General features: G+C 40.8%; 1 protein-coding gene across 1 annotated transcript in view; it reads left to right on the top strand.

The window, feature by feature from the left end:
* Nucleotides 1-13,313, top strand: part of SMC6 (structural maintenance of chromosomes 6) — a 68,793-nt gene that overhangs the window by 8,450 nt on the left and 47,030 nt on the right. The window contains exons 2-4 of the mRNA XM_061154837.1: nucleotides 2,877-3,022; nucleotides 5,643-5,760; nucleotides 7,824-7,929. Of these exons, the coding sequence (XP_061010820.1) occupies nucleotides 2,882-3,022; nucleotides 5,643-5,760; nucleotides 7,824-7,929 (365 nt within the window). The 5' untranslated portion in view covers nucleotides 2,877-2,881. The remainder of the gene's footprint in view (nucleotides 1-2,876; nucleotides 3,023-5,642; nucleotides 5,761-7,823; nucleotides 7,930-13,313) is intronic.

Below are 13,313 nucleotides of genomic sequence, written 5' to 3'. Positions count from 1 at the left end.
GGGGGCACCTAAACGGAATAAAAGTAGAGCTATTTTTCATATTCTTGTATCTTAGAAATTTTTTGTTACCTATGCTGTGGATGTTTCTCGTTACTCAGCAAACAGTTATTAGGTACCTATCACTTTAGGGCTCTAAGAATTTTTAAGAGAAAAATGAAAGCAACAGTTCAAGTAATGATACCATTTCATTTCAATGAAAGACCATCAATTTGGACTTAAGATGCGGCATTTATGTTTAGAAAAGCTTGATGATGTTAATTTTCTAGGGACAAATTTTAAGGAATATTGGTAAAAACAAAAAAACTAGACAGTTAGCCTGGGTTATTGCTTAGAGAACAGTGACACTGTCCTCAGTGACACTACTCAGTGCAGTCGCTCAGTCGTGTCCGACTCTTTGCGACCCCATGGACTGCAGCACGGCACGCCTCCCTGTCCATCACCAACTCCTGGAGTTTACTCAAACTCCTGTCCATTGAGTCAGTGATGCCATCCAACCATCTCATCCTCTGTCATCCCCTTCTCCTCCTGCCTTCAGTCTTTCCCAGCATCAGGGTCTTTTCCAATGAGTCAGTTCTTCACATCAGGCACCCAAAGTATTGGAGTTTGAGCTTCAGCATCAGTCCTTCCAATGAATATTCAGAACAGATTTCCTTTAGGATGGACTTGATCTTTTTGCAGTCTGTGGGACTTTCAAGAGTCTTCTCCAACACCAGAGTTCAAAAGCATCAATTCTTCGGTGCTCAGCTTTCTTTACAGTCCAACTCTCACATCCATACATGACCATTGGAAAAACCAGAGCCTTGACTAGACGGATCTTTGTTGGCAAAGTAATATCTCTGCTTTTTAATATGCTGTCTAGGTTGGTCATAACTTTCCTTCCAAGGAGTAAGCGTCTTTTAATTTCATGGCAGCAGTCACCATCTGCAGTGATTTTGGAGCCCCCGAAAATAAAGTCTGTCACTGTTTCCATTGCTTCCCCATCTATTTGCCATGAAGTGATGGGACCAGATGCCATGATCTTAGTTTTCTGAATGTTGAGTTTTAAGCCAACTTTTTCACTCTCCTCTCTCACTTTCATCAAGAGGCTCTTTAGTTCTTCGCTTTCTGCCATAAGGTTGGTGTCATCTGCTTATCTGAGGTTACTGCTGTTTCTCCTGGCAATCTTGATTCCCGCTTGTGCTTCATCCAGCCCAGCGTTTCTCATGATGTACTCTGCATATAAGTTAAATAAGCATGGTGACAATATATAGCCTTGACATATTCCTTTCCTGATTTGGAACCAGTCTGTTCCATGTCCAGTTCTAACTGTTGCTTCTTGACTTGAATACAGATTCTCAGGAGGCAGGTCAGATGGTCTGGTATTCCCATCGCTTTAAAAATTTTCCACAGTTTGTTGAGATCCACACAGTCAAAGACTTTGGCATAGTCAAAAAGCAGAAGTAGATGTTTTTCTGGAACTCTTACTTTTTTGATGATCCAGCAGATGTTAGCAATTTGATCTCTGGTTCCTCTGCCTTTTCTAAAACCGGCTTGAACATCTGAAAGTTCACAGTTCACATATTGCCAAATCCTGGCTTGAAGAATTTTGAGCATTACTTTACTAGTGTGTGAGATGAGGACAATTGTGTGGTAGTTTGAGCATTCTTTGGCATTGCCTTTCTTTGAAATTGGAATGAAGACTGACCTTTTCCAGTCCTGTGGCCACTGCTGAGATTTCCAAATTTGCTGGCATATTGAGTGCAGCACTTTCACAGCATCATCTTTCAGGATTTGAAATAGCTCAGCTGGAATTCCGTCACCTCCACTAGCTTTGTTCGTAGTGATGCTTCCTAAGGCCCACTTGACTCCTATTCCAGGATGTCTGGCTCTAGGTGAGTGATCACACCATCGTGATTATCTGGGTCATGAAGATCTTTTTCATACAGTTCTTCTGTGTATTCTTGCCACCTCTTTTTAATATCTTCTGCTTCTGTTAGGTCCATACCATTTCTGTCCTTTATTGAGCCTATCTTTGCATGAAATGTTCTCTTAGTATCTCTAATTTTCTTGAAGAGATCTCTTGTCTTTCCCATTCTATTGTTTTCCTCTATTTTTTATATTGATCGCTGAGGAAGGCTTTCTTATCTCTCCTTGCTATTCTTTGGAACTCTGTATTCACAATGGGAATAGCTTTCCTTTTCTCCTTTGCCTTTCACTTTTCTTCTAGTGCTAGGCAAAAGTGAAAGTGAAAGTCACTGTTTCATGTCAGACTCTTTGAGACTCCATGGACTATACAGTCCACTACAAATATGCTTCTTTGGGGAAATAATGTTAGTTTTATACGATACTGTATTACTTTATAACTTATAAAAATTGGATGATTGCTCTGGAGTAAGTTGAGAAGGCATTATACCATCTCATCAATAGATCCACAGTTTCACAAATAAAACCGTTTACCTTTTGTGAGCTTAGGAGTTAAAATACTTAGATAGGTCCGTATCAATAAAAACCTCCATCATGAATCCCTCTGAAGTAAAATCAACTAGTGTAGCATATGCAGATTTTTTAAAACAGGAATTTATTATCTACTTCTGTAGTGAGAAGTCTGACATGTCTGCCTGGGCTAAAATCAAGAGAACAGGAGGGATATGTTCCTTTCCAGAGGTTCTTGAGTGTCTGTGTCCTTACCTTTCCACCTTCTTGTGACCACTCGCATTCTTTGGCTCATGGCCCCCTCCCTCCCCACAGATGGTAATTTTACTTAAAGTGAAAATGGATGGATATAGTACTAAAACTTAAGCTTTGTCTAATTTTGTTAAGTTTTATAATATATATATGGAACAGTTGTATGGATGCTTTACATGATTTTCTTCATTGTCACTGTAATATTTGTTTAGACCTGATGGCCAAAAGAAAGGAAGAAAATTTTTTCTCTCCTGAAAATGCCAAAAGACCAAGACAAGAAGAATTGGACGATTTTGATAAAGATGAATGTGACGAAGATGAATGTGCAGTTTCTTTCACTAATGGTACCTCTACTTTGGTGAGTGCAAAATTATAAAATTAATATCTTTTGATTGGCCTGTTTCTCCTGTCTGTTTTATATATCATATTCTTTATTCAGTATCCGAAGCTGGGTCTCTAGCTGCAGAGGAAAAGTCACATGAATTTTTAAAAGTGAGGTAAAAATCACCTAATTTTGAAGTTCATGTTAATTTTTAGAAAAAATTAGTAGAGAAAACAATAAAACAAAGAGGTATTTCTTTGGAAAGGTCAGTAAAACTTACAAACCTCTACTAAGATTGAGGAAAGGGAAAAATGAGAGAAAACACAAACTACCAATATCAGGAATGAAACAGTGGATTTGACCATAGACTCTGCAAACAACAAAAGGATAATATGGCGACTTCCCTCGTGGTCCAGTAGTTAAGAATCTGCCTTCCAGTGCTGAAGACGTGAGTTGGATCCCTGGTCTGGGAAGATCCCACATGTGGCGAGGCAGCTAAGCTTGTGTGCCACAGTTACTGAAACTTGCGCTCTCTGTAGAGCCCGTGCTCCACGACACGAGAAGCCATCTCAGTGAAAAGCCCTCACACCAGAGCTAGAGAGTAGCCCCCGGCTCACTGCAACTAAATAAAAGCCTGGTACAGCAGTGAAGACCCAGTGTGCCCAAAAGTGTATTTTAAAAGAAAGGACGATAAGGGAAGATCCCCTGGAGAAGGGATGGCTTACCCACTCCAGTATTCTTGGGCTTCCCCGGTGATTCAGACGCTAAAGAATCTGCCTGCAGTGTGAGAGACCTGGGTTTGATCCCTGGGTTGTGAAGATCCTCTGGAGGAGGGCATGGCAACCCACTCCGATATTCTTGCCTGGAGAATCCCCATGGACAGAAGAGCCTGGTGGGCTGCAGTGCATGGCGTCGCAAAGAGTCAGACGTGACAGAGTGACTAAGCATAGCACAGCACCACAGAGAAAAGATTTATTTTCTCCCAAAAATCTGTACATGAGTGTTCACAGCAGCTTTATTTATAATACTCAAAAACTGACAATCCAGATGTCATACAGTGAGTGAGTAGTTAAACCTGCTATAGTATGTCTCTACCCGGAGATACTATTTAGCAGTAGAAAACAGTGAACTGTGCACATAGACAACAAAAGACAGTTAAGCTGAGTGAAGGAAAAAAACGCTTCTTGAAAGGTTACATTCTGTCTGATTCCATGCATATAACATTCTTGAAATAACAGTGTCTCAGAAATGGAGAACAGACCAGTGGGCCAGGGTAAAGGAGGAGTGGGTAGGGAGGAATGAGGATGGGGCTCTAGAGGGACAATGTGATAGGTACTTGTGACGGGAATATTTTCTGCATCACTATCAAAATGAGCACCCTGGTGTGGTATTGTACCATAGTTTTCAAGATTTTACCTTTGGCAGAACCTGGGTAAAGGAGTCACAGGATTTCTCTGTATTATTTTTTATAACTACATCTAAGTCTTCAATTAAGACCAAAATAAACTGAAGACGTTTAAAAAGTCTTCAACCATGATTTCTACAGAATTCTGCTTGTTTTTGTTGCTACATCAAGTCTGACTCTTTGTGACCCCATGGCCTGTAGCTTGCTATGCTCCTCTGTCCATGGGATTTCCCAGGCAAGAACACTGGAGCGGGTTCCCATTTCCTTCTCCAGCAGATCTTCCCGACTCAGGGATCGAACTCATGTCTCCTGCATTGGGAGACAGGTTCTTTACCATTGAGCCACCTGGGAAGCCACTCATATAAGGATGTAAATTTTTCCTGCTTTTTAATAAGCTGCTGTTTAGTAATAGAGAGCCAGAGATTTTTATAATAAATAACTTAAAAGTTGGAGACATTAAATGTTCTTCAAAAACATTTGGAAGGTTTGGTAAAATATGGTTGATTTATTTTCATATTTTAACTACAAAGTGTGACCACTGTGTGTCAAACTCTTGGTTAAAACCTATGAACCGTCTCTAATTTAATTATGACATATTCACAGTATGGAAATTATAATTCTGTGCTCTCTCTGCAGTGGACACATTTAGCAATGTCTGAATATAATTTTTGGTTGTCACACCTGGGGTTGGAGGAGAGAGTGCTGGTGGGTAGTGGCTAGAGATGCTGTTAAATATCCCACAATGCTGAAGATAGCCTCTCTCCAACAGAAAGTGATCTGACTCAAGATGTTGGTTTTGTCCATATTAAAAAAGAACCCTGTGAAATACTTGTTAGAACCTATAAGGACTTAGAATGAACAGTTAATCATATGAATTAATGTCATTTGCTCATTGATTGAAGGCCTCCCTAGTGGCTCAGTGGTAAAGAACCTATCTGCCAATGCAGGAGATGCAGGTTCAATCCCTTGGTCAGGAAGATTCGGTGGAGAAGGAAATGGCAACCTACTCCAGTATTATTGCATGGACAGAAGAGCCTGGTGGGCTACAGTTCATGGGGTCTTAAAGAGTTGGACAGAACTTAGTGACTGAGCATGCACTTACTCATTGATTGAAATTAACATTTAAAATTATACTTTCTGTAACTTTTTTCATTCGTAGCACTGCTGATCTTTCTCCTGCTAACAAACAGTTGGATGATTGTAGTGATTGAATTAGATTGATTGTTTTCTCTCATTTTTTAAAATTCATAGACAGCAGCAGAAGTTGGAATAATTGAGAGTATTCAGCTCAAAAACTTCATGTGTCATTCGATGCTTGGACCCTTTAAGTTTGGTTCTAATGTCAACTTTGTTGTTGGCAATAATGGAAGTAAGTGTTTTTGCCTTCCTTCTTATTTGACTTTGAGCAGTACATTGAAGTCAGAATGCTTTAACTTTTTAAAATAGGTGCCTGTTAGTGCTGATACAGCTAAGTTTTAGATCACTGGTTTGTGGTCATGAATTTTTCAGTATTTGCTGCCAGTCTACACTTTAAGAAAATAATGAGTTAACTCTGGGTTCATTATGCAAGAGGTATAAACCTTTCCTTCATGTTGTTTTGCCACTTTATTTTTTTTTAATTGAAAGATAATTGCTGTGAAGAATTTTGTAGTTTTCAATCAAACATCAACAAGAATCAGCCATAGGTACACCCATGTCCCCTCCCCGCCCTCCCAAACCTCCCTTCCAACTCCCTCCCAATCCCACCCTTCTAGAATGCGTAGTGATTTGAATCTGTGTACCTTGGAATTCATACCATAGAAGAGTAGGCAAGCTATCCTCATTGCTGTTGAGGCAGTCCTGTGTCTTGTATCTATTAACTGTTGTTAACAGCATGAATGAAGTGCCATGGGAATCCAAACAAGAAAGAAATTAATTCTCACTCATGTGGCCAATGAAAGCTTTAAGAAGAGATCGGGTGGAGAGGGAGGTGGGAGGGGGGATCGGGATGGGGGAATACATGTAAATCCATGGCTGATTCATGTCAATGTATGACAAAAACCACTACAATATTGTAAAGTAATTAGCCTCCAAATAATAAAAATAAATGAAAAAAAAAAAGATGATATTTGTGGTGGTATTTGAATAAAAATGAAAGATCTTTTAGATGTTCGTGGGAAAGAAGTAGCTGAGACACAGAGGAAGACACTGGATTTGGAAAGACGAGTTAGGCAGCCTTTGTGGTGAACCTGCTGGGTATGACATGTTGGCTGCTTGACTGAGCCAGTGGAGAGGGAGAGGAACTTGCCAGGGTCCAGGGATGGTGGTTGTGCTAGAACATGAAACTAGTACAGATAGCTCTGTGGTCTGTTTAGTTGTTCTTTGTTTTCCCTCCTCTGTTAGTTCAAGAGAAAAGTGTTTTTAGAAGGAGAGAATAGACAAAGGACCAGAGCTATGGGAAGGTCAAACAGGACAAGTAGTAAAGACAGACTGGTAGGTTCTGCAGTTAGAGCTTAACATTCGAAATAGTGAAAGTATTAATCTAATGAAGGTGGTGGAAGCTGTGAATTTGGAAATGAAGAAAAAGGAGAAAGTTAGGATAGGAACTCGAAAGGCATCCCAGGAACTAAATTGGGTTAACTGTTGTATACTTGGTTTAATTTAGAGTATGTTGTGAAAGATGATGAGTTGATAAGAGTTGATCTCTTTGGTTGATTGTGGAGTTGAGAAACTGGTTATCATATTCTGGGTAACTGTTACAGATTTTGCTATGTTAGCTTGTGATATTTTTTGTCTGTTAAGAGTAAAAAAGTTTAAAGAGTGAGCAAATGAATAATACTCAAATTAGGAATAATAATTGTCAAAATATCACAAAATATAAAAACATCTGTCCATACGACTGGTAGTTTTTCATATTTAAACTCATTTATTCAGCAAATATGTGAGTGCCTATCATGGGCTGATATTGGAGATAGCCACTGAGTTAAGGTCCTGTCCCTGTGGAGCTTGCAATCAGGGTCAAAAATAGTTTCGGGCTTCTGAGAATTTATGGGAAAAGAAAAATCCTAATTTTAATTAAATTAGGATGTAAGAGACATTAGATGAGTTAAATATATTTGGGTTAATTAGAAAGATAAGTTCATTTAATAGCTGACAGGTCAAGATGATACTGTGAATTTTAGGTTGGAAAGTCATCAACCGCTTTTTTCCATTTATGGCAAAAATTTGATTCCTGAAATGTACTGATTTTTTTTTCTAATAGCAGCAGCTAAATATTTCATGATATATACAACTTTTTGTTTTTGGCACTGGAAGAAAACTATAATTGAAGTGTAACACTTCCTTTCAGGGTTAGACTATTTCACATCTCTGAGAAATATTTTTACATAAAATTGTAGGAATCAGACTTCTCCCTCTCTAATGCATGTGATTTCCTCAACACCTGTTCTTTAGGTGGCAAGAGTGCGGTGCTCACAGCTCTCATAGTTGGTCTTGGTGGAAAAGCTGTCACTACTAATCGAGGATCTTCTTTAAAAGGTTTTGTGAAGGATGGACAGAAGTAAGTGTTGGCTTTCTACATGTATCTTTCAGTTCTTTAATAAGAAGCAGCTTTAGATTCTCAATTCATGTAGACATTGTTGGAAATGAATTGGCTTCCCGGAAGTGGAGCCGAGGTGTCAGGTGTCATATCTTTTCATTGCTTTCTCTTCCCCATTGCTTTCTCTTGCTGGCATAGCCCACTGTTGCCTCTTTCTCTCTCCTGACAGAATGCTTGTGTCACTAAATGCCATGCACCTCCCCCCGACACTTGTTTCTTTTACCTTTCTGGAAGAATGAGCAATGATAAATTTGTATACTTCCATTTAAAGGTATATTTATGAACATGGGACTTTAAATTATTTTGGCCGCGTAGCATGCAGAACCTTACCGTGACCAGGGATCGAGCTGCTGCCCCCTGCAGGAAGTGCAGAGCCTTATCCGCTGGACCACCAGGACTTCTCTAGCTCTTGTCCCGAATCCAGCTTCAGCAAGTCCACGTTGATACCACATGAGCTAGAGCAGAGTTAGTAACCAGTCAAGGTGTCCCTAAACAGAATTCTGCCTCTCAGATCTTAAGAATTACAAAAAAGTATTCCATTCTGTCTCTCATTTTGTATGCTTTACTCAGGTGGTTCACCAGTGAATTTGGTGTGAGGACCACAATCACAAGCCCCTTTGTGGTTCATCCTGACCCTTGTGAATGGTTATATAACAACCATGTGTGACTTTATGTTTGTGTTTCTTTTTGTTACATTCACTGTCACCTAACTGTATATTAATTGCCTGGTTTGTGTCATCACAGACTTGTGGCCTTTTGTCCATTAGGAGCTCTTGTCAGGCTGATCTCCTTATTCTTTTTAGTTCAGTCTCAGAAAACCCTGAAGGGATCCTCATTTCTCCTATGATCTGGACGTCACAGACTCTGTCATCGCAGCTCCCACAGTGAGGCGGTTCCACTGCGTGTTTCTCCCTCACATACTCGGTGTCCAGGGACTTCTGGAACTTTGATACTTGACACTGATTGTCTTTTTTTCCCCCTTGTAACTGACTTTCCTTCTGCTCAGTGTTATATCCATTTAACTTCCCCCATTTTCCATTTGATTTCTAAAAAACAGAATGAGGACGTGATGTGGATCAGGATTGCAGGTTTCTTATGTATTTCTCAGAAACCTTAGGAATCTTACCCCTAAGCCAAGGTTCCAAGTGGACTTAGGAGGAGGGAGGAAAAGATGCACAGAGAATTGTTTCCCATGCTATATGGCCTTGGAAAGGAACTACTTGGTAACAATTCTCCAGATGTTTTCTGTCTTTCCTGACCTTATTTGGGCTCCAGTCTGGCAAGGTCTTCTCTCTCACAGTCTCCAAAGAAAGTTATGTCTGAAGTCAAAAGTTAGCTATTTGAACACTTCAAAGTTAATGGTCTCAACTCTGTTTCAGTTCAAGTTATCCAAGTATTTACCTAGTCTACCTAGCTGGATAACCCATTGATCTGTCAAATAGAAATCTTCAGGAAGAAATTTTTTATTCTATAACATTAAATGTTTTATGTCTCAAAGATTTAAAAATTTTTTTCCATGTGGGAAATACCTGGACCAAAGCAGAAGCTTCTTTCTGAGATTTGTCCTTGGAATGCCATTAAAAAAAGAAAGATGGATAAAGGCTAGCTTGCACAAATCACCACCATTGAAGGACACAGCTGCCTGTAGATAGGAACATTAAAATATTTTAAACAGAGGTAATAACAGCTAAAAGCTTTAACCTGAGCTCAGTCTGCTTTGTACTGACCTTGTCTGAAAAAGTAGCTACAAACAGCTTTTCCAAACCCATTCCTACTCCTCTTGTCTTCTTCCTCATTTAAAACACTTGGTGGCTATAAAATTTCTCTAATTTTATAATCTCTGATTCTGTCATCACTTTTTTTTTTTTTAAATAGAATTAGCTCACTGAGTATTTTCTTTTTGTTTTGTGTCTAAAATCTGTGTGGCTGTTTGATCTTTCCTGAGGGCGCCTGTCAGCCAGGCACAGGTTTAAGGTGGTCCTCAGGACTCCCCCTCCCCCCATCTGAAATGGCCCACTTGTGACACTTGAGCTCCAGGCTGCCTTTGTAGAGGGTTCCAACCCTCCTTAGAGACGCTTGCCCAAGATGGTTAGGAGAAGCCAGAGGACTGACTGTGCCTAGAGGCTCTTTACCTGGGGCTCCACCCTCTGATCATCCAGCAAGGCTTTGCTGTAGTATGGATGTGTCTCCTCCTCTCTGAGAGACCAAAGCCTCAGGCCCATAGCCCTTCACATTCTTCAGCAGGTTCAGGTCACTGTTCCCTCCCTCAGCCTCCCTAATCCTAGTCCTGGAATCTAGGCACCAGGCCAGTTTTTGACATCAGCTGTAGCATTGGGGGAGTGGGTTATGGAAGGATACTACACATGCCTGATTGATTTATTCAAGTTTACAGAACGTACTGCAGATTAGCTACCCACCCAAAGAAGGAACAGGTGCGTCCTTATTCTACATGGCTTTTTCCTTGTTCCTTGTGCCTCGTTTCCGTCAACAGGCAGTGCTGCAGTCACCTCTGTACAGATAAGGGTCTCCTGAAGCCGAGAAAGAAGCCACAGCCCCCTGGAGAAGGAAGTGGCAACCCACTCCTGTACTCTCCCCTGGGAAATCCCATGGACAGAGGAACCTGGCAGGCTATAGTCCATGGGGTCGCAAAAGACTTGGACACCACTTAGTGACTAAACAACCACCACCCTACATTCTCTGCACTTGAGTTGCGTTTTCCTTCGGGGACCTCCAATAGCACTTCCCTTTCCCACTGTAAGGGGCATTAGAGGGCCTGTGCTCTCTCTACGTCATCTCCCTTCACGGCCCACCTCCCTGGACATGGTAAGCCACACTTCCCAAGTCTGTAACCCTTATACATGCAGGTGTATAAGACAAGACATATATGTGGAGAAGCACACAAAAGTAAAAAAGAAAAAAAACTTCAGGTTTCCCTTCTTACCAGGACCAGAGATGTGTGCCATCTGTTGTTCTGGGTTTGAAAATGGTAGCCTCTTACATTTTTCCTCTTTCACAGTTATTCCTTTCTTTTTCTGTTTTAAGCCACTTGCACCTTTTCTTATCATTGGGGATTTTCTGTGACTTTTATTTATTAATTACTTTCACAGTCCCTCATTGCTACAGCATCAAGAGATAAATGTCTAATAAAGCTGTATTTCCCTTGTTCTCATATTTTACGGCCACATTGTGTCCCATTCTCTTCTACCCACTTTGATGTGGGCCTTCTCTCCTTCATCCCATGTATAGGACTTGCTCAGCTATTTTTTTAATTATTTTTATCCCGAGAAAGTTGCTCGATGCATAGCTATAGATTCAGTGTGTTGTAGAAGGTCAGTTTGGGATCCTGTCGCCATCTTGAACCGAAACCCCTAGAAATTCTAATTTTGACAGGAACGTCAATGACTTCTTTGTGGGAGTGACATCTTATATGAGAAAAAAGTTTTTGTCAAAAACAGCTTTATTGTAGCATTGTCATAAATTTCACTTGTCAAAAGTGTATAGTTTGAGTTTTAAATATGTAAAAATCTTCATGACGATAAATAAAGAGTATGTTTTGGATCCAAAAAAAAAGAAACCATAGCCTTAGGGCGGCACTGCGTATGCATGTGTGTGTGCATGTGCTGTCATTCTGGAGGAGCTCGGTGATCATTCCTCTTCTCACTGAAGGGTCTCTCTAGTGACAGACACTGGGCTCTATGTCTCTTGACCCAAATTCCACACCAGCCACGTTAGTAGGTGGGGAGACAGCAGTCAGTCCCAGAGCAGGTATCCTGTCTCCTTATATAGGTTTTCTCAGCAGTTGTTATGAGGGGTATTTTTTGTAAGCCTTAAATATTTTTAAATAATATGCCTTTCTTGTGAATTCATATGGTAGTAGGATATCAGTGTCTCCGAAGCTCTCACAATAGTAAAAATAGCTTTCAAATGCAAGGAGTGGCTCAGAAGGAAAATAAAGTTGGTGTCTGCAAATCAAAGGAGGTGTCACTTTATTTTTAAAAATGTTTTCATGAGGTACAAATATTTTTGGCTCCATGTTGTAAACCAGATCCCCTTCCCCTATCATAGACTTTAGCTGATAGTTTTCAACCTTGACTGTTCATTAGAATCACCGCAGAGAGCTTTAAAAGCTCATTAATTAGAACTTTTCAGGAGCATGTCCGTCTTAGTTAGATATTGCTATTTCTGATTAAAAACGTACACACCCCAAGCCACTCAGGGTATCTCGAGAAGAGATAGATCATAAAGATGCAGGGTATATATCTTGGAAGCTGCAGGGAGGAAGCATAATTGGATCAGGAGTGACTGGAACTGAGAGACTCAGAACCAAAGATCATCGCTCTCTGGGTCTTTCTGTTCTGTGTCTCTGGCTCTTTGTGTCTTTGTTTCTGGATCTGTGTCTTCCTTCCTTCGTCAGGCTTATGCTTACAGCTCTTCATTTCCACTACCTCCCTCCCTCTCCTCAGTGGCTGCACTTGTTTTTAAACGGTTTATTTTGTATTGATGTATAGCTGATTGACAATGCTATGGCAGTTTCAGGTGCACAGCAGAGTGACTCAGCCACACATATACATGTGTCCATTCTCCCCAGACTCCTCTGCCGTCCAGGTGGCCACGTCACATTGAGCAGAATTCCCCATGCTGTACCGCAGGTCCTTGCTGGTTATCCATTTAAATATAGCAGTGTGTACGTGTCCCTAACTATGCCTTTCCCCCACCCTCCCCCCGGCAACTATAAATTCGTTCTCTAAACCTTGGTATCTTTTCTTAACTGCTATGTGGAAAAAGTTCTAACTTATCCTTTCTGTGAGAGTGTAATCCTTTGTGGGGAGAGGAAGGGTCCAGACTTCAGACAGGTGTTGCATTTTAAATCCAAGCCTCTGCAAGCCAGACATTCACCTGTCACCGTACTTATGCATGTATCCATTCTCCCCAAACTCCCCTCCCATCCAGGCTGAGTGGCCTTCTCTTCTGTGCTGTGCTCTCCTGCCTTCCCTCTTCTGACAGGTGTGCAGTTGTGTGACTTTCTTTGCCGTTCTGTATCCTTGTTGAGGCATGTGTGTGGGGCTGCCCATGAAAGGACGTGCTCTTGAGTTCTCTATGTCTCTGATTCATGGCCAGTATCTATGATTCAGTGTCTCTCTCTGTCCGGGTGGTTTCCCAAGAGCTTAACTGTTGTATGTTCTGCTTTCCTCTGTAGTCTCTGCAGACTTTGTACTTGTCAGAACATAATGCCCCAAATTGATCTCTCTAGTCCCAGAGCCCTCAGAACTTTGTAGCTCCAAGGAATTACCGCCTTAACACTTGATTGAGTCTGAATTTGAGTTTGTTTTTAAAACTTGTGATTT

This window comes from Dama dama, chromosome 11 (genome assembly GCF_033118175.1).
Source record: "Dama dama isolate Ldn47 chromosome 11, ASM3311817v1, whole genome shotgun sequence".
Taxonomy (NCBI): domain Eukaryota; kingdom Metazoa; phylum Chordata; class Mammalia; order Artiodactyla; family Cervidae; genus Dama; species Dama dama.
Note: the sequence above shows the minus strand (reverse complement) of the source record. Positions and strands in the feature narration are given on the sequence as shown.